This window comes from Pelodiscus sinensis, chromosome 2, assembly GCF_049634645.1.
Source record: "Pelodiscus sinensis isolate JC-2024 chromosome 2, ASM4963464v1, whole genome shotgun sequence".
Taxonomy (NCBI): Eukaryota; Metazoa; Chordata; order Testudines; family Trionychidae; genus Pelodiscus; species Pelodiscus sinensis.
The window spans coordinates 194,162,208-194,188,153 of record NC_134712.1 but is presented as its reverse complement, the minus strand read 5'-3'; the positions used below and the strand labels follow the sequence as shown (position 1 = coordinate 194,188,153).

Sequence of the window (25,946 nt, the reverse complement as noted above, 5' to 3'; positions counted from 1 at the left end):
GAGCCTGTGGAATTGACCCTTGAATAGCCAGTGGTCAAAATATGAAAATTCCGCCAAATGTGTGAGGGTAACTGCATAAACTGTAGTCTCTAGTGCCTTTGGAAAAAAAAACCTGAGTTGGCAATGGGAACTCAAAACTGGTAATGATTCTGACACATTAAAACATGAAAGATTTGCTTTGCGAAATAGCCTGTAACGGGATGTACAAACCCTGAACTGGGCCTGACAGTCAACCAAGGCTATCTGGCTGAGACACACCTACCCCCACAGTCCTGCTGAGCATAATCCAGCTGGAGGACCAGTATAAAGACCAGTGGAGCAGCTCAGTCAGGGCTTACGAGGGATGTAATAGTGTAGTCGAGTAACCATTAACCAATAAGCAAAAGTTTATTGGTTAATACTATAGACTACATGCATTTCTCCCCCACTCCTTGCCAGTACATTTTTAAGCAGGCTTGCCAGCAGCCCGACTCAGTCTGGACTGGGATATCCCCACTGCAGCGCTGCATTTAAAGTGTATTAGGAGCCAGGTGAGCAAACAACCTGGCTCAGTTTTGACTCATGCTGGGTCCAGGAACTCAGCCCCCCGCTCTGGCGAGGCACCGTTGCCACCCCACGCTGCTTCCTCTGATACAGAGGCAGCAATGCAGAGTGGCGGGGAGCTTCTCAGGAGTGGGTCTGGAGTGCACTGGCTGCCAGCCCCACCCCTGGAGACTATAAAATAGTCAAATAACTGATAAGAATTCATGAGGTAAACTTTTAATTAGCTTCTGAAATTCTTGGAGAACATCAGCTATAGAAGATGGAGGAGGCACAAATGCATTACCTAGGGAGAAGAAATATTCATCTGCAGTATACCGTCCTTTTCTGCTCTGGTTTTTTGTTCTTCAAAGGAGTCTTGAATCTGTGGGAGGTAGGGGGAGTTAGACAAGCTAAGAGAATTACTAGTTCTGTAGTCCCCACAAAACAGACTACAAGTAACTCCTCGTTTAATGTTGTAATTATGTTCCCAAAAAAGTGTTACTTTCAGTGAAACTATGTTAAGCGAATCCAATTTCCCCATAAAAATTAGGGTAATTAGGGAGATTAGGTTCCAGGGAATTTTTTTTCCAGCGGCCAAAGAGAATATATACATATACTGTACAAGTTTTGAACAAACAATTTAATACTGTACACAGCAATGATTATGAAACTAAGTTGAGGTGGTAGAGTCTGGGGGGGAATATTTGTCAGGAAATGTCTTGCTACTAACTGATGAACCAGCATTCAGCTCGTTAAGAGTTAACACATTGCTGTTAATATAGCTTCACCACTCTACAAAGCCGCATGGACTGAGGCAGGAGAGAAGAAACAACAGACATGGCAGCACACACTTCCCTGCAGAAACTGATAAACCCACACTATCCCACTGGAGTGCACCACTCTCTCCTCCAGAAGGTGCATGCACTGCTGCAAAGTACCAAAGGCAGTGGAGGATAAGACAGACACATATGCAGTGTGCATAACCATGCATATGTGACCTGCATTGCCCAGACACAAGACTCTGTAGCTCAGTGGTCCCCAACCTTTCGTGGCTATTGGGCGTCCGGGGGCAGGACCGCGCATGTGCTGCATGCCCGGAGCAGGAGCCACCCACACACCCTGCGCCGGCACCGTGCATCAGCAGCGGGCCCAGGGCAGGGGCCACCCATGCACCATGCGCCCGGGGCCGGCACCACGCATGTGCCACAGGCAGGGGACGGGGCCAGCCCAGATGTTTTGGTGGGCGCACATAAATGCCCCGGCAGGCGCCATGGCGCCCGTGGGCACTGCATTGGGGACCACTGCTGTAGCTGTTATATCCTGCTTTGTGGAGATGGGATAGAAGGTGGGGGGGAGGGGCGCTCAATGGAAGAGAGGACATCCTGACATCAGCACCTCTCTCCTTCCCCCAGTCCTCACAGCAAGCAGGAGGTAGCTTCAAGGTAGGGGGAGGGGCAGCTGAATTACAGCTGCATACTTTTCAGGTATGGTGACCATTTTTTCTGAACCAAAAATAGGGACACATTAGCCATGCCCCTGATCCTGTTAGCCATCCTCCCGACCCCTTAGGCCAGGGGTTCTCAAACTACATGATACAGCGACCCCCCCCCCCACGTTGCTCACAATCCTCCGAGGGGTCAGGACCCACAGTTTGAGAAACATGGCCATAGGCCGTGCCCATCTGCCACAGGAAGTCCCACCCCTGGGGGGTAGTACTTCCAGCGTCATGATGGACACATGACCGGAAGTAAAGGGTATCATGTGACACACACACCCTCTAAGAACTCCTCCCACCCATAGGAATGGGTTTGAGCCCCATAGGAGCCCACCATTCAACTATAATGCAATTGCATTAACCCAGGCACCAGAACTAGGGTCCCAAGACACTGCAGTGCTAGGGGTCCAACATCAATTCAAGATGAGATCCAAGATCCAAGACCTATTACTCTGAAGTGTAGATGCAGTTCCATTTGACTCAGAGCCTGGGAGTCATCCAGAACTATCCCACAATTTCATGGGACAACTTCCAGATCAGACCCCGTCTGTGGAGGATCAATTCCACAGGCAGGAATTGATTGCCCCAGTGTCCAGAGCAACCTCTCTCTGTGGGAGTCCAGTTTGCTGTGGACATGGGGCTGCTCACCAGCACAGCCCCAGTATGACCCAACATTAACTGGTTAACTGATTAATGGGAATTTACATCCCTAATGATATGTACTGCCATGGCATTTTTTGAAGTTACTGAAAAAATTATCAAATGTCCTCTGTTTCCACAGGCCAGAATGACAATAGTGAACTAACCATGACAATTACAGGGTGGAGAAGACCATGTCACTAACCCCCACCACCACTGCTTGAAAGGTACATTGCCCATGGAGATCAATGGAGCTGGGTTACTTTATACATTTCTCAGTAGCTTTACATATATATCAATATTATGATGGCAATGGCAATGTCAATAATATCTAATAATTGCCAAATAGACCACTTCTACCTAAGACAACACAGTTAACATTTAGTCATCCTTCAAAAACATAAGGGACCAATTAGTAAAAGCCCTACTGCTTGATAGAGGCCATCTTTGAAGAAAACTGGAAAGACTTTGAATTGACTTCTTTTTACAGCAGCATTCTCTCTCTGAGGACAGAGTCTTTCGCACAGGTTTCACTTTGTACTTCTGAGTTACTCTGACTTATTGTCACAGCTAACTCAATTCAGGTCTAAGCAATGTGCAGCCCAAAGACAGAAAAACAAATCCCTTGAAACAGTCAAAACATCTCACCTCTTCACAAAGGGCTTGTTTACCCAAACACAGAAATCGTGACAACCCTCTCTGTAGAGCAGGGCTACTCAACATGCAGCGTGTGGGGCGCATGCAGCACAAGGCACCTTGAGCCACTTCCCAGGCCACCTGCCTGCCTCATTCCTGGGGCTCCAGCAGCAGGAAAGGAATAATATTATAAGGGAGCATTGCGCAACTTTACATTAGCATGTGCTCTAATAGGACACGCAATGTGATGAAGAAACGTTAATCTGGACGTTAAATGAGTTACTGTAGCTACCTACAAAAAATTGTTGACAAGATGGCACCCAAGAATCTCAGTATGGCCATACAGGGGACCCACAGGACACAAAGGGAGGCATTCACTGGTGCTGGAATATAGGTTGTAGTCACACAAGCTAGTAATGCCTCCTTTTCTTCAAAGACTGGAGGAAGGATTTCCTTAATCTGGTAAGAAGGAAAATCATGAACCAAAACAGGAGAGAGGCTCTGGGTGACAGATCTGTACCCTATAGACAACCAGCTAACCTCAGGAAGATTCTCACTAATCACAGGGCATAGCACATTAAAACTAACCTTGGAGCTTTCTCTTACAACAACCCCATTGCCAGCTTTGTCCATATATTTACTCTGGAGACACCATCATTGGACCTAACCATGTCAGTTATACCATCAAGGGCTCATATTCCTGTATATCCAGCAATGTGATATACGCCATCATGTGCCAGCAATGCCCCTCTGCAATGTATATTGGACAAACTGGTCAATCATTTTGCCAAAGATGCTCACAGATCTGATATCAGAAATCTCCACATACACAAACCTGTCAGACAGCATTTCAATCAAATTGGCCATTCCCTTAAAGCCTGATAACATGCATCTTACAATAAAGAGACTTTAACACCAGATTACGGAGGGAGACCTCAGAACTTTTATTTATGCTAAAATTCAACACATTGCAGATGGGCCTTAATTGAGCTTATAATTATTTTACACATTACAAAAACAGCCTCCCCACTTTTTTATATGCACAGTGACCCCAGATTAGCCACTTAATTGACTTTTACAGTAAGCAATTTCCTCCTTCCTTGTCACTTCCCCCCGCATCTTCTGTTCTATGTAGCTGATTTGTCAGTTTGTAATTTTCACTGTATCCCTCTATATAACAGTCATGCCAATTCTCTTTCAGAATATGATCTGAAGAAGTAGGTCTACCCCACAAAAATTCATCACCTAATAAACTATCTTTATAGTCTTTAAAGTGTTACATGACTGCTTTTCTTGTTTTACCAAGATCAGACTAACACAGCTACCTCTCAGTTACAAAAAAAGTGAGTCAGAACAATTCTTCATCAAAAGGGGAGCCCTATCACACTCCAAAAGTGCTGGAGAGTCAAGTGGCACCACGGAAAAGTGCCATCTCAATGATGTACTCGTGTCAGGATTCTTTTTGTACCCACTAGCAAGGGGGAGACTGATTTATCTGAAACAAGTCGATCTCTAGAATATCTGAACTGATATACCTGGCAAGTTTGACGTGCAAGGCCACATTTCATGGTCAATATTAAGGACACAAAGAGAGCCGTGTGTGTATACAAAATTTATATTAACATCTACAGAAGCAAAAATGAATCACATTCACAAATTTACAAGGATCTAGATATAAAAATTTGCATCTGCACCAATATCTGCAAAAGTGATCTGCGGATGCCCGAACCCACATCTGTAGATATAAATCCAATATCCACGGATTTGCAGGGCTCTGGACATGAAACGCTCCAGCAGGCATTTCCTGGTACATACAGACCATACCAATGAGGATATCTTTGGGGTCACCCAAGACTATATGACACACACACACAGTTTTTACATAGTAAAGACAACATCTTGGAGGCCAACATAGGTACAGATGGTACTAAAGAATTTGCAGGTACCATTTTTAAGAGTGATTAGTTCTGCTTCTGTGATCCAGAAAGTCTCATAATTGAAGCAAGTTGGGTGCCCCTATTCTTAAAAGAGCCTGGAGCATGAGGTCCATACCAGCAACGTGTGGAGCCACAGCACAGGGTACCCAGCATGGGACAAGAATCCTCCAAAACAGACTTACTTGGAAGAGACTAATTTTTTTCCCTGAATAGACTCCTTTGAAAGAATACTCTATCTTTTTATGGATCTCTTTTATATTGGGCAGACCTATGTGAACATTCTTAATACAGTGCTTAACACAATACTTAGTTCTGCCTTGAGCAAAGGGGACTGGATTAGAAGGACTTCTCGCTCTACCAGTACTACAATTCTATGCTGCAGTTGAAAGGACACTGTATTCGCTCCCAGAACAAAGGTCTGAAGAACTAACCTGGACTTGGTCTGAGACCATATGGAGAGAACACAGTCAGCACACACTATATTCATCTTAATATTTATGATAAAATTATGGCAATCTTGATGCATTTTGTACTAGATGGGTCATGTAAGAGATCTTTAGAAAAGTTATGATTTGCTGAACATGATTATTCTTGTTGTATGCATGTATCTTTTTGTAGCTAAAGTTATGAATATTAACTAATGTATCTGTATTTCAAATGCAGTTACACCTGCATGACACCCACGAGGCAAGAGGTTTGTAGTATAGATCAGCGTTTCCCAAATGTGTGGTCCACAGCCCAGTACTGGTACTTAGGAGAAAAAAAAAAAAAACAGTCCTCAGAAAAATTTGTGTGCACAAGTCTTGGGAGAGAGCCCGCCACCTACGGTGTCTCTTCCAGGCATGCTTCCGGGCGGCAGGGCTAGATCCAGCAGGTGCTAGGATCCAGGGAGAAGGCCAGGTGCACCGATGCAGAACAGGAGCCAGCACCGGCCGATAAAGCGGACGTGACTGGGGCCAGGAGGCAGGGCGGCCGCACTGATGCTACCTCCAGGGACCACAGAGGTGGCACGGGCTTCCTGTGCGGTTGGAAGGCAGGTCTGCAGCTGCGTGCCAGGTCCCAGAAGTGCGCGGGCTGCTCTCTCCCGTACCCCAACAGCCAGTGCGGTACCTAAAATGCCGGTCTATCACGCACTGGGGTGGGAGTGGGGATCTGGGACTGAGCAAACTTCAGTCGCTCATGCGGCACGCGCTGCCGTGGGGTGCGGAGGAGCAAGGCACGCACTGCCCCAGCAGTTGGGGCTGACGTGGTCCGGGACTTCCCCTCTCCCCGCGCAGGAAGGCATCAGGTGTGCGATGCACCAGTGTTTCAGGTACCGCACCACTGTTTGGGGGACAGGGGAGCAGCCCGCACACTTCCTGGGCACTGGCGTGCAGCTGCAGGATACCCAGGTATCAGTCCCTGTCCCTTCCCCCCCTCACATAGGGTGCTGGTGGGTGCTGGGGCAGAGTATCTCCTGCCCCAGAACCCTGTCCCAGCATCCACAAGCACAGCTGGGGCCACATTAGTGAGGTTTGAGGAGTTGTGTTTTTGTATCTCACTTGTGTGGCCCCAACTGACTTTTCTGTGGGCCAGTAACCCCTGACTCAAAACAGGTTACCCACCCTTCTCATAAATAAAGACAATGCTGAAACCTTTTGCGTTTGACAATATTTTATTTAAAAATGAAGCCTGGCCAACAAACCCTCAATTGGGGCCAAGTCATCATCTGGCCATAGCATCATAACACTCCTATACTCCCCACCCCAACTCCAAATCTGAGCCTATCATACACTGGAACCCCGTCCTGAGCCTCTCTCATCCCCAACTCCTGCATATCCTCAATCTTCTGCCACACACTCTTGCACCATTCACACACTTTAAATCTGTGTCCTGAGCCCATCATACTCCTAACTTCTCTGCCCTGAGCCCCTCACATAGCCCAACCCAAACTCCTAAACCCTCACATCCACTAGCCTGTGTGCCCCTAGGGGTTATGGGGCACTGCCACTCCAGGGTGGCAGCACCACAATCCTCCACCTGAGCCCAACACTCCCCAGCCTGGAGCCCCCTCCCTGAGCCAGCATCCCTTCTCCACATCCTCGTGCATCCAAATTCCCTCCCAGAGCTTGCACCTCCTCATTCTTTCCTACACCCAAATCCCTCATTCACACCCCAGAGCCCACATGTCCTGTCTCAATCCACTTTATATGCATTTACACTTTTGGGCTGCAAAAAAAGGTACTGAAAAAAACGGAGTTCCAACTATTTAAAGTTTGGGAAATCCTGCCCCCCCTAACCCCCCCCCCAGTTTAGCCAGCTTTCTATTCATCTTACAGTCCATTTATCCAATCCATACTTCCTTAACTTGCTGGCAAGAATACTGTGGGAGACTATATCAAAAGCTTTGCTAAAGTTGGCACTGGGGGTTTTGGGAGGACCAGAAACAATTTATTTGAATATTCATCTTTTGCTTAATGAATATGCAAATAAATGTTACCGGTCCTCCCAACGCTGTGAAAGGGTTTACTGGTCCCCAGTATCAAAAAGATTGGGAACCACTGGTCTAGATCAGTGGTCCCCAAGGCGGTGCCTGCGGGTGCCACGGCGCCTGCCAGGTCATTTATATGCGCCCACAGAATGATCTGGGCCAGCCCGCCCCCGGGCACTCAGCAGCCCCGAAAGGTTGGGGACCCCTGGTCTAGATAGTTGGATGTGAAGGACCTACCCACTGGGAAAAACAACAGACCTTCAGAGAAGCTTACCCTGCGCCTCGTGAGCCTTCCTGAGAACGCTCCAGACAGCCTGTACGTAATAACAGCTATGACTTACTAGGGTATGTGACCAGACCACGGTGATACTTATCTCCATTTTGAGTACCTGTATTTTCCACAAATAGGGTTGAGAACGGATTTGGAAATAAAGAGTTCTCAGCATATATTAAAGATAAATAAGACAGGCGTGACATCATCAAGTGGCCTCACTCCCCACACAAGAGAACTCCTGAAAATGCCTGAGAAACAGACTGGACTGGGGCAAGTGCTGATCCCAGGCTAAAAGATTATTATAGGCAGTATATAGAAACCTGATGAACTGTATCAGCCAGCATGAGAGATTGCTAATTCATATCTAATATAGTAGTTTAGGCTGAGTTTGCAATTTTATTTGCTATGTAATCTGCTTTGATCTGTTAGCACTTACAATCACTTAATCTTTTTGTAGTTAATAAACTTGTTTATTTTTAAATTTAAACTAGTGTACCTTTTACTGAAGATCTGGGGAAAATCTTACTGTGGTTTAAACACAAGCATATTATGCATATCCTCTCCTCACTGAGGAAGAGGCAAGCTGAGTAATAAATTCACACTGATCAGCATTTCAACCAGGGCTAAACAGTACAGCTTTGGACTCCTAGGCTTGAGAACCAGGGTTTCTTTGGCTGTAGACACTCTATTGTTAGTTCATGCAGTGGCTGGTCATCCTGAAGGTAACTGCAGCTGGTTGTCTCCCAGCCTGTGCAAATGCTGGCAGGAGTATAGGACTTGGAATGGTCTACAGTTGGGGTGGGCAAAAGCCTCTCAGTTGGCTGGATCCAGCCCGCCTAAGGCTTTGATCTGCCCCGCGAGGCAGTTCCAGGCCCCACTCCATAATGGCCATGCCCAACCTGCAAACAGCCTAAAACAAGAAAAGTGTGAAGTGCTGAATGTCCAAATGCTGATGCCACCACACAGTCCAAGCAGCCATACAAGTCCAATCCACAATAATAGGAATGCTCTGTAGATTCCTCTCCGATCTCAGTGTTCGAACACAATGTGCCACTTAATTTTCCCTCCCCACCCAAGTACAGACAACTGATGAATGGGTCTTCTGCTGCCAATGCTATTACAACCCTTAATTTGGATCTTGAGCCTCAAAAATAAAGTTTAAGCAAATTTCCATTTCACCCTTCTTTTTCCAACAATTTCAGTTTGTCATTAAAACAATGCCTCCTCTTAAATTCTTATTCTTCCTTGGTCATCTCCCTTTCAACAAGCACAAAGTGTCTGGCTTTTCACAGCAGGCTGAAATTATGAGAAGACTTAAGTAAGAGGACCATAAGAACAGTCATACTGGATCAGACCAAAGGTCCATCTACACCCAAGATCCTGTCTTTTGACAGTGACCAATGCCAGGTACCCTAGAGGAAATGAACAGGACAGGTAATCATTAAGTGATCCATCCCCAACTTTTAGCAAACAAGACAATAGAATTATCATAGAATAATAGGACTGGAAGGGACCTCGAGAGGTCATCGAGTCCAGCCCCCCGCCCTCAAGGCAGGACCAAGCTCCGTCTACACCATCCCTGACAGATGTCTATCTAACCTGTTCTTAAATATCTCCAGAGAGGGAGATTCCAGCACCTCCCTTGGCAATTTATTCCAATATTTGACCACCTTGACAGTTAGGAATTTTTTCCTAATGTCCAATCTAAACCTCCCCTGCTGCACTTTAAGCCCATTACTCCTTGTCCTGTCCTCAGAAACCAAGAGGAACAAATTTTCGCCTTCCTCCTTGTGACACCCTTTTAGATATTTGAAAACCGCTATCATGTCCCCCCCTTAATCTTCTTTTTTCCAAACTAAACAAGCCCAGTTCATGAAGCCTGGCTTCATAGGTCATGTTCTCATCCCTGCCCATCCTGGCTAGCTAGTCACCAAAATTGCAGCTCTAGTTTTGAAGTGTCCCAAAAGCCATATTTTCATGCCCTGATTTGCCAACCTGTTTTATCCTTTTATTTACTATGTTCTTTATACATTTCCCTTGTGCTAGCCCTTGTTGAACACTCTCCTGCGCACACAAATCACTTACTTCAAATATCCTGTTTACCTTAGTAAAGATTTGACTTTTTTGCAACACTGTTAGAAACATCACAAAGCATGCTGCATATTATACAAGAAGTGAACACAATATTAGGAACAGCATAACATTCATCAAACATGTCACTTAGTTTGCAGAGATTAATTCCTCAAGCATAAGCAGCCAAAACAGGTAGTCTGTGGTTTCTCAAAATTGTATACTTTTACAGATTATCCTTTCTACTTTTGTCACTTTCTTCAGCTCAGCAAACTACTCCAGATTTTGCTTCTTTGCCATATTTAAGTTTTCAGGATTATTTTCTTTTAATCAGATATTGTAGGCAAGTCTGCTTTTATGTAAAACCACCTTTTCCAACTCACACTGCACAAAATAATCTCTTATCCAAAGAAAGCGGTCAACCCAGATTTTCTTCTTTTATAGCTATAGTTAATTATTGGTGTCCCATTTGTCAGTTTCTGTTTCACAGGATTAATAATCACTCTCCTTCTATCACTGTGTCTTTCACATCCTCATTAATGACCCTTCAGCACACCTATAAGGCAGCATTGTAAAAAGTAGTCTCAGACTGAATACCAATGTTACGTCAACACTTGTCCAGTAGAACCTCAGTTACAAACACCAAAATTACAAATTGACAGATCAACATCATTCTTTATTTGGAACCAGAAGTACACAATGAGGCAGCAGAGACAAAAAAGCAAAATTCAGTACAGTGCTGTGTTTAAAGAGTAGTTCACATTTAAAATGGAAAATTAAAAAAACAGAATAAGGAAACTGTTTTTATATTTATTTTAAGTTAAGATGGTTAAAACAAGCATTTTTTGCACGGTAAAGTTTCAAAGCTCTAATAAGTCACTGTCCAGCTGTGAACTTTTGAAAGAACCATAACGTTTTGTACAGCGTTACAAATATTTCAGAGTTAGGAAAACCTAAATTCCCAAACTGTTTGTAACTTTGAGGTTTCATTGTATTCATTGATCTCAAAGGGTAGCCGTGTTAGTCTGTAACTGAAAAAATAATGAATGGTCCTGTAGCACCTTATAGACTAACTAAAATATATGTACAATATATTTCATAATATCGATGATATCCATGATATTTCTATATCATCATGAGCTTTCGTGGGCACAACCCACTTCTTCAGATACACACACGGAGCTACAGGTCCAGGGGTACAAATATATAGCAGAAAAAGAGAGGAAAGGGGGGAGGGGGGAAACTATCAATTAAAGTGTCCATGCTAAATAAAGCTAATAGAGTGGGCTGTAAGTGCCCAATACTTTGCTTTTGATGTCATTTGGGTGTTTAATAAAATGGCCCATCTAAGACATGTCTTTGTTCAATCCCTGGGTGAATGTGTCATATGCTGGGGAAAGGGGCTGGGCAGGGGAGGCTGCCGTGAAGCAGCCTCTGTCCACAGTGGCCCAGGCGGTCTGCAGACAGAGGCTGCTCTGTGGGAGGCAGGGCAGCCTCTATCCAAGAGGAGCTTGGGCCTACTGTGGACAGGGGCTGCCTCGCTTAGGCTTATCAGTTAATCCTGTTGCCTATATGCATTTCTCCCCCCGCTGCTGCCTCTGATAGAAGCAGCAGCAGAGGGAGGGGGACAGGTGGCACTGCAGAGCTGGAACTCAGGAGTGGGCAGGGGAAGGAGAAATTTGGCTTTTAAGCCAGATCTGCCCAGCACCAGCTCCTGCTTCCCCCCCTTGCTGCCTCTGTATCAGATACAGAGGCAGCGAGGGGGGAGAAATGCATATAGGCAACAGGATTAACTGATAAGCCTAAGCTTACTGGTTAATCGTATAGTTGACTACATGCGGCCATCCTCAGTAATGATGAGTATTATGTATTATTTCCTAAATTAATAAAAATCAAGTTATCTAAAAAAGTTACACAAAATATACCCTCTGAGATGTTGTAAAATCCTGTACTGAATTGTAAATTAACATGTTACAGTGATCAAATTCATACCATTGTTTGAAGAAAAGTGACATATCAGTGAGAAACTTGATTTAAATCAATTATTTCGGGGGCTGATTTAAATCAAATCCACCTTAATAGCTACTCCAAGAAGCAGTCATTGAAGATGTCAAGAAAACATCTCTGTACTTCATCCTGAGAGGACATATACCCAGGCAATATGGGGATAATAATGGGGGATTTCAACTAAGGATTTTTTTTTAAGTAACCTCTAATCTACCTGAGTATTTCAGTCATTGTCATCACCCAGGTTAGGTGGCTGGTAATTTATCCCTACTGCTATATTCTTATTATTACAACATGAAATAACTATCCATAGAGAATTTATGATACGTAGTTCATTTCAGATTTTAAAATCATTTGATTTTACGCCTCCCCCACCCCCACACACACATATAGTACCATTTTCCCACCTTCACAACCTGTTCTGTCCTTCCATATATTTTGCACCCTGGCATTACTGTGTCCCATTAATTATCCTCATTCTGCCAAGTTTCTGTGATGCCTACTATATCAGTATCCTCATTTAATACAAGGCCCTCTAAGTTCACCAACGCGTTATTTAGACTTCCAGCTTTTGTATATAAGCACTTTAAAAACTTGTCATTTTCTGGGTATCTACCATTACAAGATGTAATTAAATGGACTCTCATTTGACTAAGACAACAAGAAGTCCTGCAACACCTTAGAAACTAACAGATTTATTACAGCATAGGCTTTCTTGGGTAAAACACTTCATCAGATGAGTTGGAGTGGAAGTTAGAGGTATATATTACATATATAAATAAATAATAAAAAAAAGTTACTTAACTCATCTGATGAAGCAGGTTTTACCCACAAAAGTTTATGCCCTAATAAACCTGTTAGTCTCTAAGTTGCCATAGGACTCCTTGGCTATGCCTACACTGGCGGGTTATTGCACAAGAACAGCCATTCTTCTGCAGAGCATCCAAACTGACCACCCACTCTAGCGCAAGAAGATTTACAGTAAAGCATGGTAAGAGAGGGCTTCCTGCACAAGAGCTACACTATTTTCTAACAGGTATAAGCTCTCTTGCGCAAGAGGGCAGTGTGGACACTCGGCAGAGGTTTCTTGCGCAAGGAAGCCCTATGGCTAAAATGGCCATCAGAGCTTTCTTGCACAAGAGAGCGTCCACACTGCCATGGATGCTCTTGTGCAAAAGCACATCTCGCACATGGCAATGTGGACATGTTCTGCGCAAGAAGCTGCCAGTGTAGACATAGCCCTTGTTTTTAAAGATCCAGCCTAATTGCTATCCCTCAGACTTTTTCTAGCCAGATCATATTCCTAGTTTTATCTTCCTCCATTCTTTGTAGGAAATAGAGAATCTCCATTACTAGATCCTCCCCTAAGAACTGTCTCTATCCAAAAGCGTTCCCTCTAAACTGCGGGGCAGCACATCTTCACAGGTGATTCATCAGCCCCACCCAGTCAGAGGCTCAGAGCTGCAGGCATGGACCTGACTGAGCAGGGCTGATTAATCACGTGTGAAGCTGTGCTCCTGCACAGCTTTGAGGGAACACTGCTATCGATTCACATGACCTCTGAACCCATCAGCTTTCTCACAGCCCTTAGTTTAACAACTGCTCTACAATTTTAAAATTAAAATGTCAGACATCTAGTTCCATTCTGGTTTAGATGGAAGAATGGAAAACCTGCCTTACAAAGAGGAGACTTACGGAACTATTTTTGTTTAACCTAATAAAACAAAAGTTGAGTGGACATACAATTGCTTTCTAAAAATATATCAGTGGAATAAACACCAAGGAGTAAAAAGAGTTACTTAAGGGTTAATGTTGACAAGAACTAAATGGATATAAACTGGCCATTAGCACATTTTGGCTTGAAATTAGACAAGTTCTAACCATCAGAGGAGTGAAATCCTGACAGACTTCCAAAGAGAGTAGTGGAGGCTAAAAAGTAGTTAGGTTTTAAGACGGAGCTTGATAAGTTTACAAAAGGGATAGGACAATGAGAATGCCAACAACTGCACATAACCTATCCACAACTGCTATTTGCAAATATATACAAAGTGGCCAGCGATGAACACTAGATACACAGAGCTCTGAGTTACTACTAAGGATGTAAGAGACTAGTTGACTATCAGATAAGCAAAAACTTATCAAATAGTCGACTAATCCCTTGACTAGTTGCTTCCCTCCCCCCTTGCTGCCTCTTAAAAGCCAGTTTCCCCCAGCAATGTGTCCGCAGGGGGCAGGGGAAGCAGGGGGGTAGTGGGGACAGGGCACAAGCCTGGAATCAGCTGAATCCCAGCTCATACCCAGTCCTGGATTCTGTGCTTCTGCTTTTTAAGGCAGAGGCGCAGCAGGGTTAGTTCCCAGGGCCAGGTGCTAACCCCATTGCAGCTCCCTCACTTATTAAATAATCAACTAGTCGATGGAAAAAAAAAATCTATCAACTAGTCAGTTAGTTGATTAAACTAAATTTAACATCCCTAGTTACTACAGGGTTTCTTACCCAGTTGTCTGGATGGTGGGTCTTATCTACAGATCAGGATCTAATCTGCCACTATATTTGGAGTCAGTGAGGAATTTTCACCCAAGTCAGACTGGCAGAGACCCTGAGTGGATTTTACATTCTGCAGCAACATAGGGCTTCAGTCACTTACTGGTATGAATTAGAGTAGTGGCCCCATACCACCTCCATGGCAAAGTCCCACCTGCCGCTGAGCATCCACCTCACCTACACTCTCTGAGCTCGCAGTTACCATGGTAAGAGCAGTACATCCCTCATTTGCTGCCACGAGACAGGCTGCAGGTTGGGCTGCACAGGGCCCAGTGGCAGTGGGAGGAGGTAGCTCTGGGGCTGAGATCCCCCCCAGAACACAGGTGGAGGCTGAGGGCTTTGCACCCACAGGGACTCGGTCTGGGGGGAGGGGCCAAGCTGCCTTAGTGCCCACATCCTAAGGGCACCATAACCAGATCCCATTCCAGCAAAGCTGGAAACCTCAGGCATTACCCATCTGCCCCACCCTCTGCATCCAGCCTCCCTGCCCCTCCCCCCCCCCATTTCCCTCCCTGCCTCTCTCCCCACCCAGAGCCACCCAGACCCTAACCCTATTCCTACCAGGATATCATGCCCTCCATCTCCCTGAAACCTCTCAGTCACTCTGCCCCCCCCCCCCCCCCCCGCTTTATCCCCAGGCACATCCTAACCAAAGTCTGCTCTTGTACCTCCCTCCCTCCCATCCCTATCCCATTCACTGGCAGCCCTGTCCTGCACACTTATCCCCTCATTTTTGGCACCACCCCAGAGCCTAATGGGCGGCCATAAAATCCACTGACTCTGGAACCCCAGAAAAGTAAATCTGGCCCACGAGAAGCCCTGAACCTCAGTCCTCCCTGTCTCTTGCCCCATAGGGCTGGAGCACCAGAAGAGTGAGCCGTCTCAGTTGGTGGCCACATCAGCGAGGGCGGGGGGGGGAGGGTTGGAGGAGTTTATTTTGCTTCTCACTTGTGTGGTCCCCCAGCTGATTTTTCTGTGGGTCAATGGCCCCCGACCCAAAAAAGGTTCCCCACACCTGCCATAATTAAAAAAAACCATTGAAAACTTTTGTATTGAACATAATGCTTTAGTTTATTTAAAATGAAGTTTGAATGGTCATACTGGGTCAGACCAAAGGTCCATCCAGCCCAGTACCCTGTCTGCCGACAGTGGCCAATGCCAGGTTCCCCAGAGAGAGTGAATCAAACAGGTAATGCTCAAGTGATCTCTCTCCTGCCATCCATCTCCACCCTCTGACAAACAGAGGCTAGGGACACCATTCCTTACCTAAACTTGTTAATAGCCATTTATAGACTTAATCTCCATGAATTTATCTAGTTCTCTTTTAAACCCTGTTATAGTCCTAGCCTTCACAACCTCCTCAGGCAAGGAGTTCCACAGATTGACTATGCGCTGTGTGAAGAACTTCCTTTTATTTGTTTTAAACCTGCTGCCCATGATAAATATGAGAAAGTTAAAGCTTAATCTGTTTAATAATCACAATTAAACAGTTCTCCCTAGCTGCAGCACTAACAAAATGACTCAAGTGTAATTAACAGTGAGTTTCCATTAACAACCAGGGTTCCACTGAAAGGTTTCGATTGAGCAGGTGGTCCACGGGCCAAAATATTGGAGAACCAGAGTTAATGTTCAATTTTATATAACTTGAAGTTTTAAAAAAAGATTTGAGGGCTTCAGGAACTCAGACAGAGGTAATGAACATATTGGATGGAGGAGTTTCTGTAATCCATAATATGCAGGGAATTACATTAAATAATTGCAATGGCCCCTTTTAACCTTGAAGTTTAGAAGTCCTACAGGGTATACAACAAGATACTAGTTGCACTCAAATGAGAGGCACTGCTTTATTTAGATCAGTGGTTCCCAAGCTTATCAGCATCATGCCCTTTTTGAGAAACCCTCACCCCCCCCCCCAAAAAAAGCAGCAAAACTCATTGAGAAAAAAAAGGAACCGACTGGGGCAGCAAAACTTGATGGGGGGGTTTAACCTCGTGCCCCCGGAATTTCTTCACGCCCCCCAGTTTGGGAACCCATGATTTAGATTTACTTGCAGTTTTAATATGCCAAATAATTTAATAGTACGAGTTGTCTGTATGGTGTTTGTTTACATAAGTTATACTACAACTTTTTGTAAAAGCGATTAGCCACTATAACTAAGGCAGTTTCAATCTCCCACTCAAGTTCCAGAAATAGGAAAAATAAAAATAAAAGCAAGAGGAAAATAAAAGAAATATGGTACAAATAAGTTGGCAGGAACAGGAAAACAGATTATATCCACGAGCAGTTTGACTTCGCAGAATTTGAGTGGATTAGGAAAAAGACTGTGGCCAAATGTTGAAAGATCAGAAAGCGGAAGATGTATAAGAAGTGCAGCACGTTAGTAGCTGACTTTCTTCGCAGTCTGGTAAATAGAGCGGGGTGGAGAACTTTTTTAGGGTTGGGGGCCGCTGATCCACAAAAAAAAAAAAATCAATTGGGGGCTGCACACAAGCGAAAAGCAAAAAAAGCCACACCCCCTCACTGATGTGGTCCCTGACTGAGAAGACACTGCCCCGACTGATCATATTCCCTTTGCATTCCAGAGCCTTCCCCAGGCTAGTAGATTTTGTGCGCTCCAGCTTCATGGGGGAGCGGCAGCAGAGCTAGGCTCCCCAGTTCTGGGCGGGGAGGGGGGTAGGGAGGAGGGAGGACAGCAACAAGCCTCAGGAGCTGGATCCAGGCAAGCAAGATCCCCCATCCCTGAAATGGAGGAACAGAGTTTTGGGGATGTCAATATCAGTACAGGAAGGAGGGACAGTTTGATAATTCAAAGTTCACAGTGATTCTCAGACTCCAGCAGATACTAGCAATTTTTCTTACAAGCTTCTATAAAGTTAGCTCTTCATTGGCATGACCGTTTGATTCGCCTTACCGTGTTTCCAGATCCTTGGCTACTAATAACATCTGTAAACCTTCAATCTGCACAAATGAACCCTTATGCCAGTGGCTCTCAAAGTATGGTCCATGGACCACTAGTGGCTCCAGTTCAACCCCCCCCCCCCCCCGCACACACACGCACACAAAGGGGAGCTCACGGCTGCTGCCCCAGCCTGGTGGTCACTGTGCAGCCACAACGCTGCAGCATCAGCTTCGGCTCCTGCTCACCAGGCCCTTTCGAATGTCCCGAGCAGCTGCACTCAGCTGAGGTACAGCATTTGGCTCATCACAGGAGCTGGTGATACAGACCGCAAGAAGGCTCAAGCCGTGCGCCCCACTTCCCTCCTATCCCCTTCCCTGCCCCGCAAGAGTCAGTCACCAGTGTTTGTGAGTGACTCATGCACTACAGGCTGCTCCTAATGCCCCTTCCCCTCATACCAGCATTCATTGCACACCTGAGGGGAGGGAGGAGGTACAGGGCAGCCTGCTTGGAACTTCAGCACATGGAAGAGGAAAGGGAGGCCCCTACCTCCCCTGGGACTCCCCAGACAGTGGGGCTGGGAGCTACACTAATCCCAGGGAGCCCCCCTGCACCATCACTGGTTCAATTCCGCCCCCCCCACACACACACACCCATCCCATGACACAGAGATGGGATAAGGGCAAATGACAAGCGGGCTCCCCACTATGTGGGGGGGAGGGGGAGAAGAAACAACTGAGCACCTCCCCCTGTCAAAGAAAACACTGAAACCTTGTGTGTTAGAAAGAAATTAATATTTTACTTTCGTTTACTTTAAATTATCACACAGATTAAGTCTTTTAACTGTCTCATGTTAGTTTACCAAATTTCATTTTAAACATTTGCAGCACTAGCAAAATGGCTCAGACACAATTATGTAATTAACAGAGTTTTTCCCTTTGTAATTGGTGATCTGCGGAAAGTTCTGCATTGAGCCACGTGGTCCATGGGCCAAAAGTTTGAGAGAACCACTGCCTTATGCCTTCACAATTGCCCCACTGAGGTCAACAGGATCTGCTCTGCAGATCAGACTGCAAACTCAGGGCTTTGTTTAGGCTCACTTTTAAAAAAAAATTCTCATTGAGAAGATACACTTGTTTCCAAGTCAATGGCTCTCAAAATCCTCCATCACATTGGGGTATATTTACAAAAGACAGTAAAGACCTGTGATAACTAGATACTCCTTCATAGCTTTAAAATTTAAAGGATCACAGCATGGAAGCAATCTTGAGCTCTATGTACTAAGATGGATCAGCTTTCTCTTCTATCACGGGAAGAGTTTTTTTTATTTCCCAAATAAATAGGTTTTTTTAAGCCCCAAAATCTTCTTATCAATGCATATGGATTCTGAATCCAAGAGTCAACAATCAGCACATAGCTGGAGGAAAATACTAAGAAAAGAAAATATTTTGATGTGTTTGAGGCCTACTGTAGCTATATGCAAGTTTTAAAGGGATGGAGAAATTTCTGTGTTTTAAAGCAACCAAAAAGGTTCTTAAGTAATTGAAAGGGCAGCTGTTGTTGGGATTATTTTTGCTGCTGCCTGGTATTTTAGATTATATTTTAACCCAACTGCAACCTCTTAAATCTAATAAGAGACACAATTCTCCAAAAGTTGATATTTACACACACGAGTGAAAACGTGTTTTCATCCCCCCCTCATCCCGCCCTCCCCCCGCCTGTCAGAACAGACTTCTTCTCCCTCTCTCCTATCCCAATGACACAATTTCCTCTTCCTAGTCCAATAAGGAACTAGTTTGGATGTTAATATTTTTTTCAAACACATGCCAAGAATAAAGTTTAACACTAAATGAAAATAGCAACCATGTAAGCATTCAGTGTTCACAATGACACTGCCAACATTTGTTTAACTGCTAAATGGATAAGATCCATCTTAGCTAAGAGAAAGATATAAATGAACAATTAAAAAACCAGGACAATCCACTGTTCAAGGACTTACAAGAGTCACTGTTTATTGCCTGCCTTATTCCATTAAGCAGAATTGACTTCTGGGAAATAATGCACCCTAAACATAGCCTAAAGGAGTAGTCCAATAGAAAAGTTTACTATGTTGACAAGTATGTATGGCCTTCAATGGCCACAATCCCAGGCCTTAACCTTCTCCCTCACCTTGGGTAGGAAAAAAGAAACCAGGAGGTGGATCGTTTAAAGTACTAATATCTTCAAGGTCTTTTACAGTTATAATGAAGTATTGTGGTCAGACTACAAGTTTTGCCACAAGTATCCTGTAGCCAAAAAAGGAACAGGATGTGTGGCTATAGATTTTGATGGAAGAGGTCTCCAAATGTTTCAGCAAAACAAGATTATTGAAATTAAAATGTACAGACATAATAGATTATTGGGGGAAAATGTTGTCTTGCAGGTCTTCCAAAATTAAAAACCTCTGCAAAACTCATTTGACTACCCATTTAAAATAAGCAATATTGGACAAAACATTCATTCTAGTAAATGCACACTTAATCTTAAGATTTTTAGAACTGTGTAAAATTTAGATCATAGGGCAAGTAAACTCTTGCTTCCTTGCACAATATATTAATGGTTTCTTAATACTTCTATGACTGAATCCTAAAGGCTATAGAAAACACTATTTGGCTTTTATGAGACAAGTCCACAAATTCAAATATTCTCTTAGTAACTAAACAAAGCTACCAGATTAACAAACAGGAAGTTTTATGCATGAATTGAAGCATAACAGGATGTAAACTGCAACTACAAATAATCTACTTTAATTTAAAAAGTTAAAACAGATTTCCACTCTGATCAGACACACTACAGGGAATTAATGAAGCTAGGGTTTAAAACTCTATTAAACAGATATTAAGCATTGCTGATTGCAGTATATTGTATTGTCACTTCTGAGGAGGTGGCAGATATGAATACCAACCATTACCCAAGAAAAATATTAAGGATTTCTAGAAAAAGCTTGGAATATGTAAAAGAGAGACAGCCATGTTAGTCTGATCGTGGTAAAACAAAAAATAGCAGTCATGTAGCACTTTAAAAACTAACAAGATGGTTTATTAGGTGATGAGCTTTCATGGGTCAGACCCACTTCTTAAAATGTGGCACTCTTTCACCAGAGCAATGGGTAGAGCACAGAAACAAAACAAAAAGCAAAAAACAAAAAACAGACACACAATGGCTGGTGCCCAATGTGTTTAGAATGCCTCTCAGCAAGGTGCATAAAGTAAGCACATTGTTTGTTCAGTACGGATGTGAACATGCACCCATGTACACAGTTAATCAATGGGCCTGAACTCATCAGGTAACCCTCATGGTTACATGCAATCTTCCCTGCTCTGCCTCTCTATCAGAGGCAGCAGCAGAAGGAAAGTGGGAGGAGGGAGCCAGATTTTTAACAGGCTACCAATTCATGCTGGCTCCCGCAGAGCCACCTCCCACACCCCCGCTCCCCACTGCTGCCTCCACAGCGGCAGCAGCAGGAGCCAGTACTTATGGAGTGTCGGCTTTTCCATGGAGCTGCCTGTACCCCCTCACCTGTACTGCTGCCTCAGATACAGAGGCGGCAGCATGGTGGGGGGAAGCTAGTACACACAGGGAGACAGCCTTCAAACTAGTTCTCCAGGAGTAACTGACTTCCATCCCTCCCCCCGCCGCTGCTGCCTCTGTATCAGCATATGCCCCATCCCCACACTGCTGCCTCCCACAGAAGACAAAAATAAATGTATTTTAACACCCTTATTGTACTCCTCCACCTACATCAAGTGGACTGGAACTAAGAAAGGACTGAATATATCCAAAGGATCAACTTTCCACAGTGATTTGCAGATACTCTGCTATGCAAGTAAAACACCAAGTTGTTTTCTCATCATGTGCTTGGCTGTAAGAGAAAAATGTTTACACATTTCCAAAGTATACTACATTCATCACAAGCAGGATCTGAGCCTAAATTACTACAACTCTAAAACCGCTATGAACACATTTTGGATCAAATTCTAACTCAGACGTCATAGCATAACAACTCAACTAGAACTCAACAGTCCAGCCTGTTCTATGGATGAAATCCTCCCTTTCCCCCCAGTGTAGTCAGTGAGAGTCTTGCCATTGACTTACACAGGCTAGGATTTCACTCAGGGTTCAACAAATATCATGATGTAGGGATTTCTGACTAAGTGTTGACACATTATGCATTGAATGACTTCATAACCCTTTCATCCTCCAAATATGTCCTCAAGACCCACTTCTGCATTAACTAATGTTAGCTAGGACAGGGGCCAAGAAACCCAAACTAATCTTGATAAGGAACAATCAAATTGTGTATGCTAATGGTTTGTATAATCTTATTATTGTTCCCTTCATCCTGTAACCCCTTTCTTTTCTATTGTTTGTTCCGCTGGACAATAAAGTGGTAGTTACACAGTTAACATACATCCCTTCTCAATAACACAACCCAAGACTGTCATATGTAAAACCTAAATAACCCGCAACCCAGACAAGCTAAGAAGAGTATCCACAGTGCTTTGCAACATTTATCCAACAGGCTGATGTCCAAACAAGCAAGTCAAATTTCTAGCTTTGTTGCCTAGGGAAAGTTACCAATCTCTGCTAACAATGAAAATGAGCTTGCATTCATTTAATTTTTATTAAGTGGACTGTACAGCAATCCATGGCAATCACTTAGACCATCAATGATGGGCAGCCATCACTGGAGTAAAACACAGTGTCTCTAACAGCACACAAATAACTTCAATGTAGTATTCACTTTGTTGTAAATTACTACAACTAATGTACATAGCTGATCAGTCTTCTGCCAGGGTAACAGATTATCTTCACTCTTACAAAGAGAAGCAAGGTTATTTTTTTAAAATGAGCAGAAGACTGGTGACCTCATTTTCACATGGTAAATTCTGAACATATCTCCTTCACACAATTCTATATTGAAATGCTGGTTCAGTGATGGCCCAGCAGAACTCCTCCACATCAGGATTAAAGAAAAGTTTCTAAGAAAACTTGTTTCGGACTGACAATTTTTTTAGTATTTGTAGGAGGTGCATATGTGATACTCTAGAAATGGAAGTTCTTTATCCCTAAAAGATTATCAACAGTACAAACATCCTCCCATTCTACTATAAACATGTGAGTCTTCTAAGGAAGGATCACTGAAGGAGAATAAGTACATGCTTTAATAAAAATTAAGGATTGAAAATTTAGAGAAAAGTTGACATACATACTAATTTGTATTAACTAATCTAGAAAGATATCCAGCAAAAACTAGACTGAAATTAGTGCATTTCTCCTAGAACAAAGAACAAGATAGATAGCAATTTGACCCAGCATCCACTGAATTTAACAGAATTGCCATTTCTTAACAAGTGATAGAGCAGACCCTTTAGCTTGATTGCTACTAACAGAACTAGTCAGGGTATTCAGTTTTTTGCTTTAGGCACCTATTACCATCATTCTGTGATATATAAATTATGATATATATAATTCCATTAACTTGATAAATCATCATAGTATTTTCACAGGGAAGAGTACAAGAATCAAAAAAAATCACAACAACTTCATATATGAACAGATTTAACTCTAACCACAATTTATAGTGCTAAATGCTGAACTGTATAGCTTTGGAGCAAATGCTAGAAAAGATTAATTGAAACTCCTCCAAAATTGGTACCCTAGAATAACTTCTTCCTTCAAACACCATCTCCCCCCAAAAATACTATGTTTATATTCCGGTGGGGACAGTTAATGCCAATTTAAAACAAAAAACCTAACATACTTTAATAAGGCACTGAACTGGCAGGGCATCCCAAACCCTAAATGGGGAAAATGAGACATTACAGCAAATCACAGAGACCAATCCAAAAGATGGCTGTTTGAACAGCCAGGTAAGAGCCTCATGCCACCAGCTAGCAAATGAGCAAAATCTTTCCTCTCATAAACCTTCATTTAGCTAAGAAGCAGTATATCCAAATATTCTTCTTACTAAAATAATAATTATTTTTAAACTATTATGCATGCAATTGCAAAAAACTGAGCTAAAAAATTACACACCATAGCAACAGGCACCATCTTCCAAGTTTTCATGCACTGATTTCAAGGATAGCTAGAACTCAATAGTTAACACTACACAACTCTACCTTTTAAATGCTCCTTTTCAAAATGTTTCCATCCATTGCTCTTTTGAAAATGAAGATATACTTTTATAACATATCTATGCAAACAAATGTTCCCATAAATCTGTTAATTTATCCACATTATTATTTGTATAATGGCCAGGCTCCAACCACACTATTTTGCCCGGTGCAAAGTGACAAAATTCACAGGTATTTGCATGCTAATGTACTAAGGTGATTAATGCTCTAGAAATTAGTTCATACTGTACATATATACCTGAGAAAGTAAAATCTCTAGCAAAAAGAAATGCTTATATATCACATACAGATAGACAAAAAAATCAGCCTTCTCTATTGAGCTGGAAAAAAATTATACAAGTGATCATAAAACTAAAACTTGAGAATACTAAATATACTTGGGTCTTAATTTCCAGTCTTCAATTACATTTTAATTTGTTAACTTACTAACAATAATCATGACTGATAAAAACTATCAGCAGCCTCAGCCTCATCTTGCTAGGCAATGTATGAATAAATGCAGAGAGAGTCCCTGCCTGAAAGATCTTACATTCTAAATGTAAAATATGGTGGATGTGGATACAAATATATAAAGTGCAATGTAATGATGAGATTACTGCTTAGCATGCTAACTGGTGTCCACAGCTCACCAGCTGTTTCACCACTGCCACCATATTGTGGGTTAGTTGGTTGGTTTGTTTTTAAGATAAAACAGCAGATTGTTTTAAAGAGGACAACATAGTGAGAAGATGCTGACCCGCTATAGTATTTTAAAAAAAAGAGATAGTTAAGAAAAAAACGAGGACCTTAGAAGCAAATTCAAGTAGTTTGTGTTTGATGGGGTGGAGAAGAGAGCCAATAAAAGGACACCAAGGTCTGTAATGTAGTCAAAGCAACAAGCCAGGAAAGTTATCTTTGTAGCAGCATTTTAACTCGGTACATGGAACACAATGAGATTTGTCAAGGCCAGCAAGGAGGAGGTTGCAGAAGCCAAGGCATGAAACGAAGGCCTTGAAACAGCGCATTAGCTGTACAGCTGGAGAAAACAGATCAAACCTTGGAAGTGTTATGTGGGAAACAGGCAAGACTGAGACACAGAACTACAGCGCTGTCAATACTCTCCACTCACATAGTACCTTCCTTCTCCAAAGCATTTTACAAAATCGGAGTGGTGCGATAGTCAGGAGCATAAGCACGCCATTACAGCAGGGCGGACATCCAGAGCGTCAGGGACATCAGAGCCAGATCCCACACTAGGTAGGTATCGTTTTAAAGTGATCATGATCAAAGGCAGGCATATAGCAGCGTATTATTTAGTCCCCTTAGAAACTGTCGCACAACGGAGGGCGGCGAGCGGGCATGTGGATAGCTACTCGGGGGTGAGCGGGCAAGGGCAGACACCCGCGCCCACCTGCTCGGCCTGGCCCGGGCGGTTACCTGGGGGAAGGGGGCAGGCTGCGCCGAGCCCGCTCGCTCCCCTCACAGGGTAACAGCGACCCGCGCGCACCGAGCACATGGGCGAAGCGGCGGCAGCGAGCACTGAGCCCCGCCGCTCACAGGGCACGGCAGCCCCCTCCCCGCCGCAGCCGCCGGGCCGGGCCTGCAGCCTGCCACACGCGCCCATTGAGGGGGGCGCGGCCGGGCCGGGATTGGAGGAGGGAGGCGGCGGCGGCCGCTGCACCGCTCTTCGCACCCACCTGCTCGCGGAGTTTAAGGAAAACCATGGCGAGGCCGCCGCACCGACCACCCGCCGCCGTCTCCAGCCGCCAACGACTCCGGCTGCCCCACCTCCCTAGGGCCGATCCGCCTGAGCGCAAGGCCACGCCCCGCGCCCCGCCCACCTCGGGCACCGTACCGGGCGCCGACGGGGGAGCTGCGGCCCTGAGGAAACGCGCGCGTGGAGGTGAGGGGGGGAGTTCCCCTCCTGCCCCGCCCCCTTCTGCCCCGCCCCCGCGTCGTTGTCAGGCAGTTTCCGGAATTAAACGAGGGCGGCATCCAAGCCGCGCCCCCGCCACCGTCACTCACCATCAAGGGCAGCGCTGATTGGGCCGCGGGCAGGGGTCGGGGCGAAGTAAGGGCAGCGCCGATTGGCCGGGAATGGGGCGATAACTGTGATTGGCGCGAAAGCGTGGAGAGGCGGGGTACAGCGGGCCAGGCGCGGGTAGGGGGGCGGTGGAGCAGGGGTAGCGAGCTTGGGGTGCGAGTAGCCCCCTCCCTCTCAGCGCCCGCGCCTCCTGAGGGGGAAACCCCGAAGGCGCCGGGATTGTCGCCGCCGCCGCCGCCTGCGGGCTTATCCTTCC

At 44.5% G+C, this 25,946-nt stretch overlaps 1 protein-coding gene across 4 annotated transcripts in view; it reads right to left on the bottom strand.

Annotated features, from left to right (window-relative positions):
• ANKRD28 (ankyrin repeat domain 28) overlaps nucleotides 1-25,577 on the bottom strand; it is a 234,980-nt gene extending 209,403 nt beyond the window's left edge. For 2 of the 4 annotated variants that reach the window (XM_075922123.1, XM_075922124.1), the window contains exon 1: nucleotides 25,344-25,577. In XM_075922123.1, coding sequence (XP_075778238.1) covers nucleotides 25,344-25,370 — 27 coding nt within the window. In that variant the 5' untranslated portion in view covers nucleotides 25,371-25,577. Of the gene's footprint in view, nucleotides 1-826; nucleotides 905-25,343 lie in introns of all 4 variants that reach the window. The other 2 variants (XM_075922126.1, XM_075922127.1) reach the window with 2 other exon arrangements.
• Between the last annotated feature and the right edge of the window lie 369 nt (nucleotides 25,578-25,946).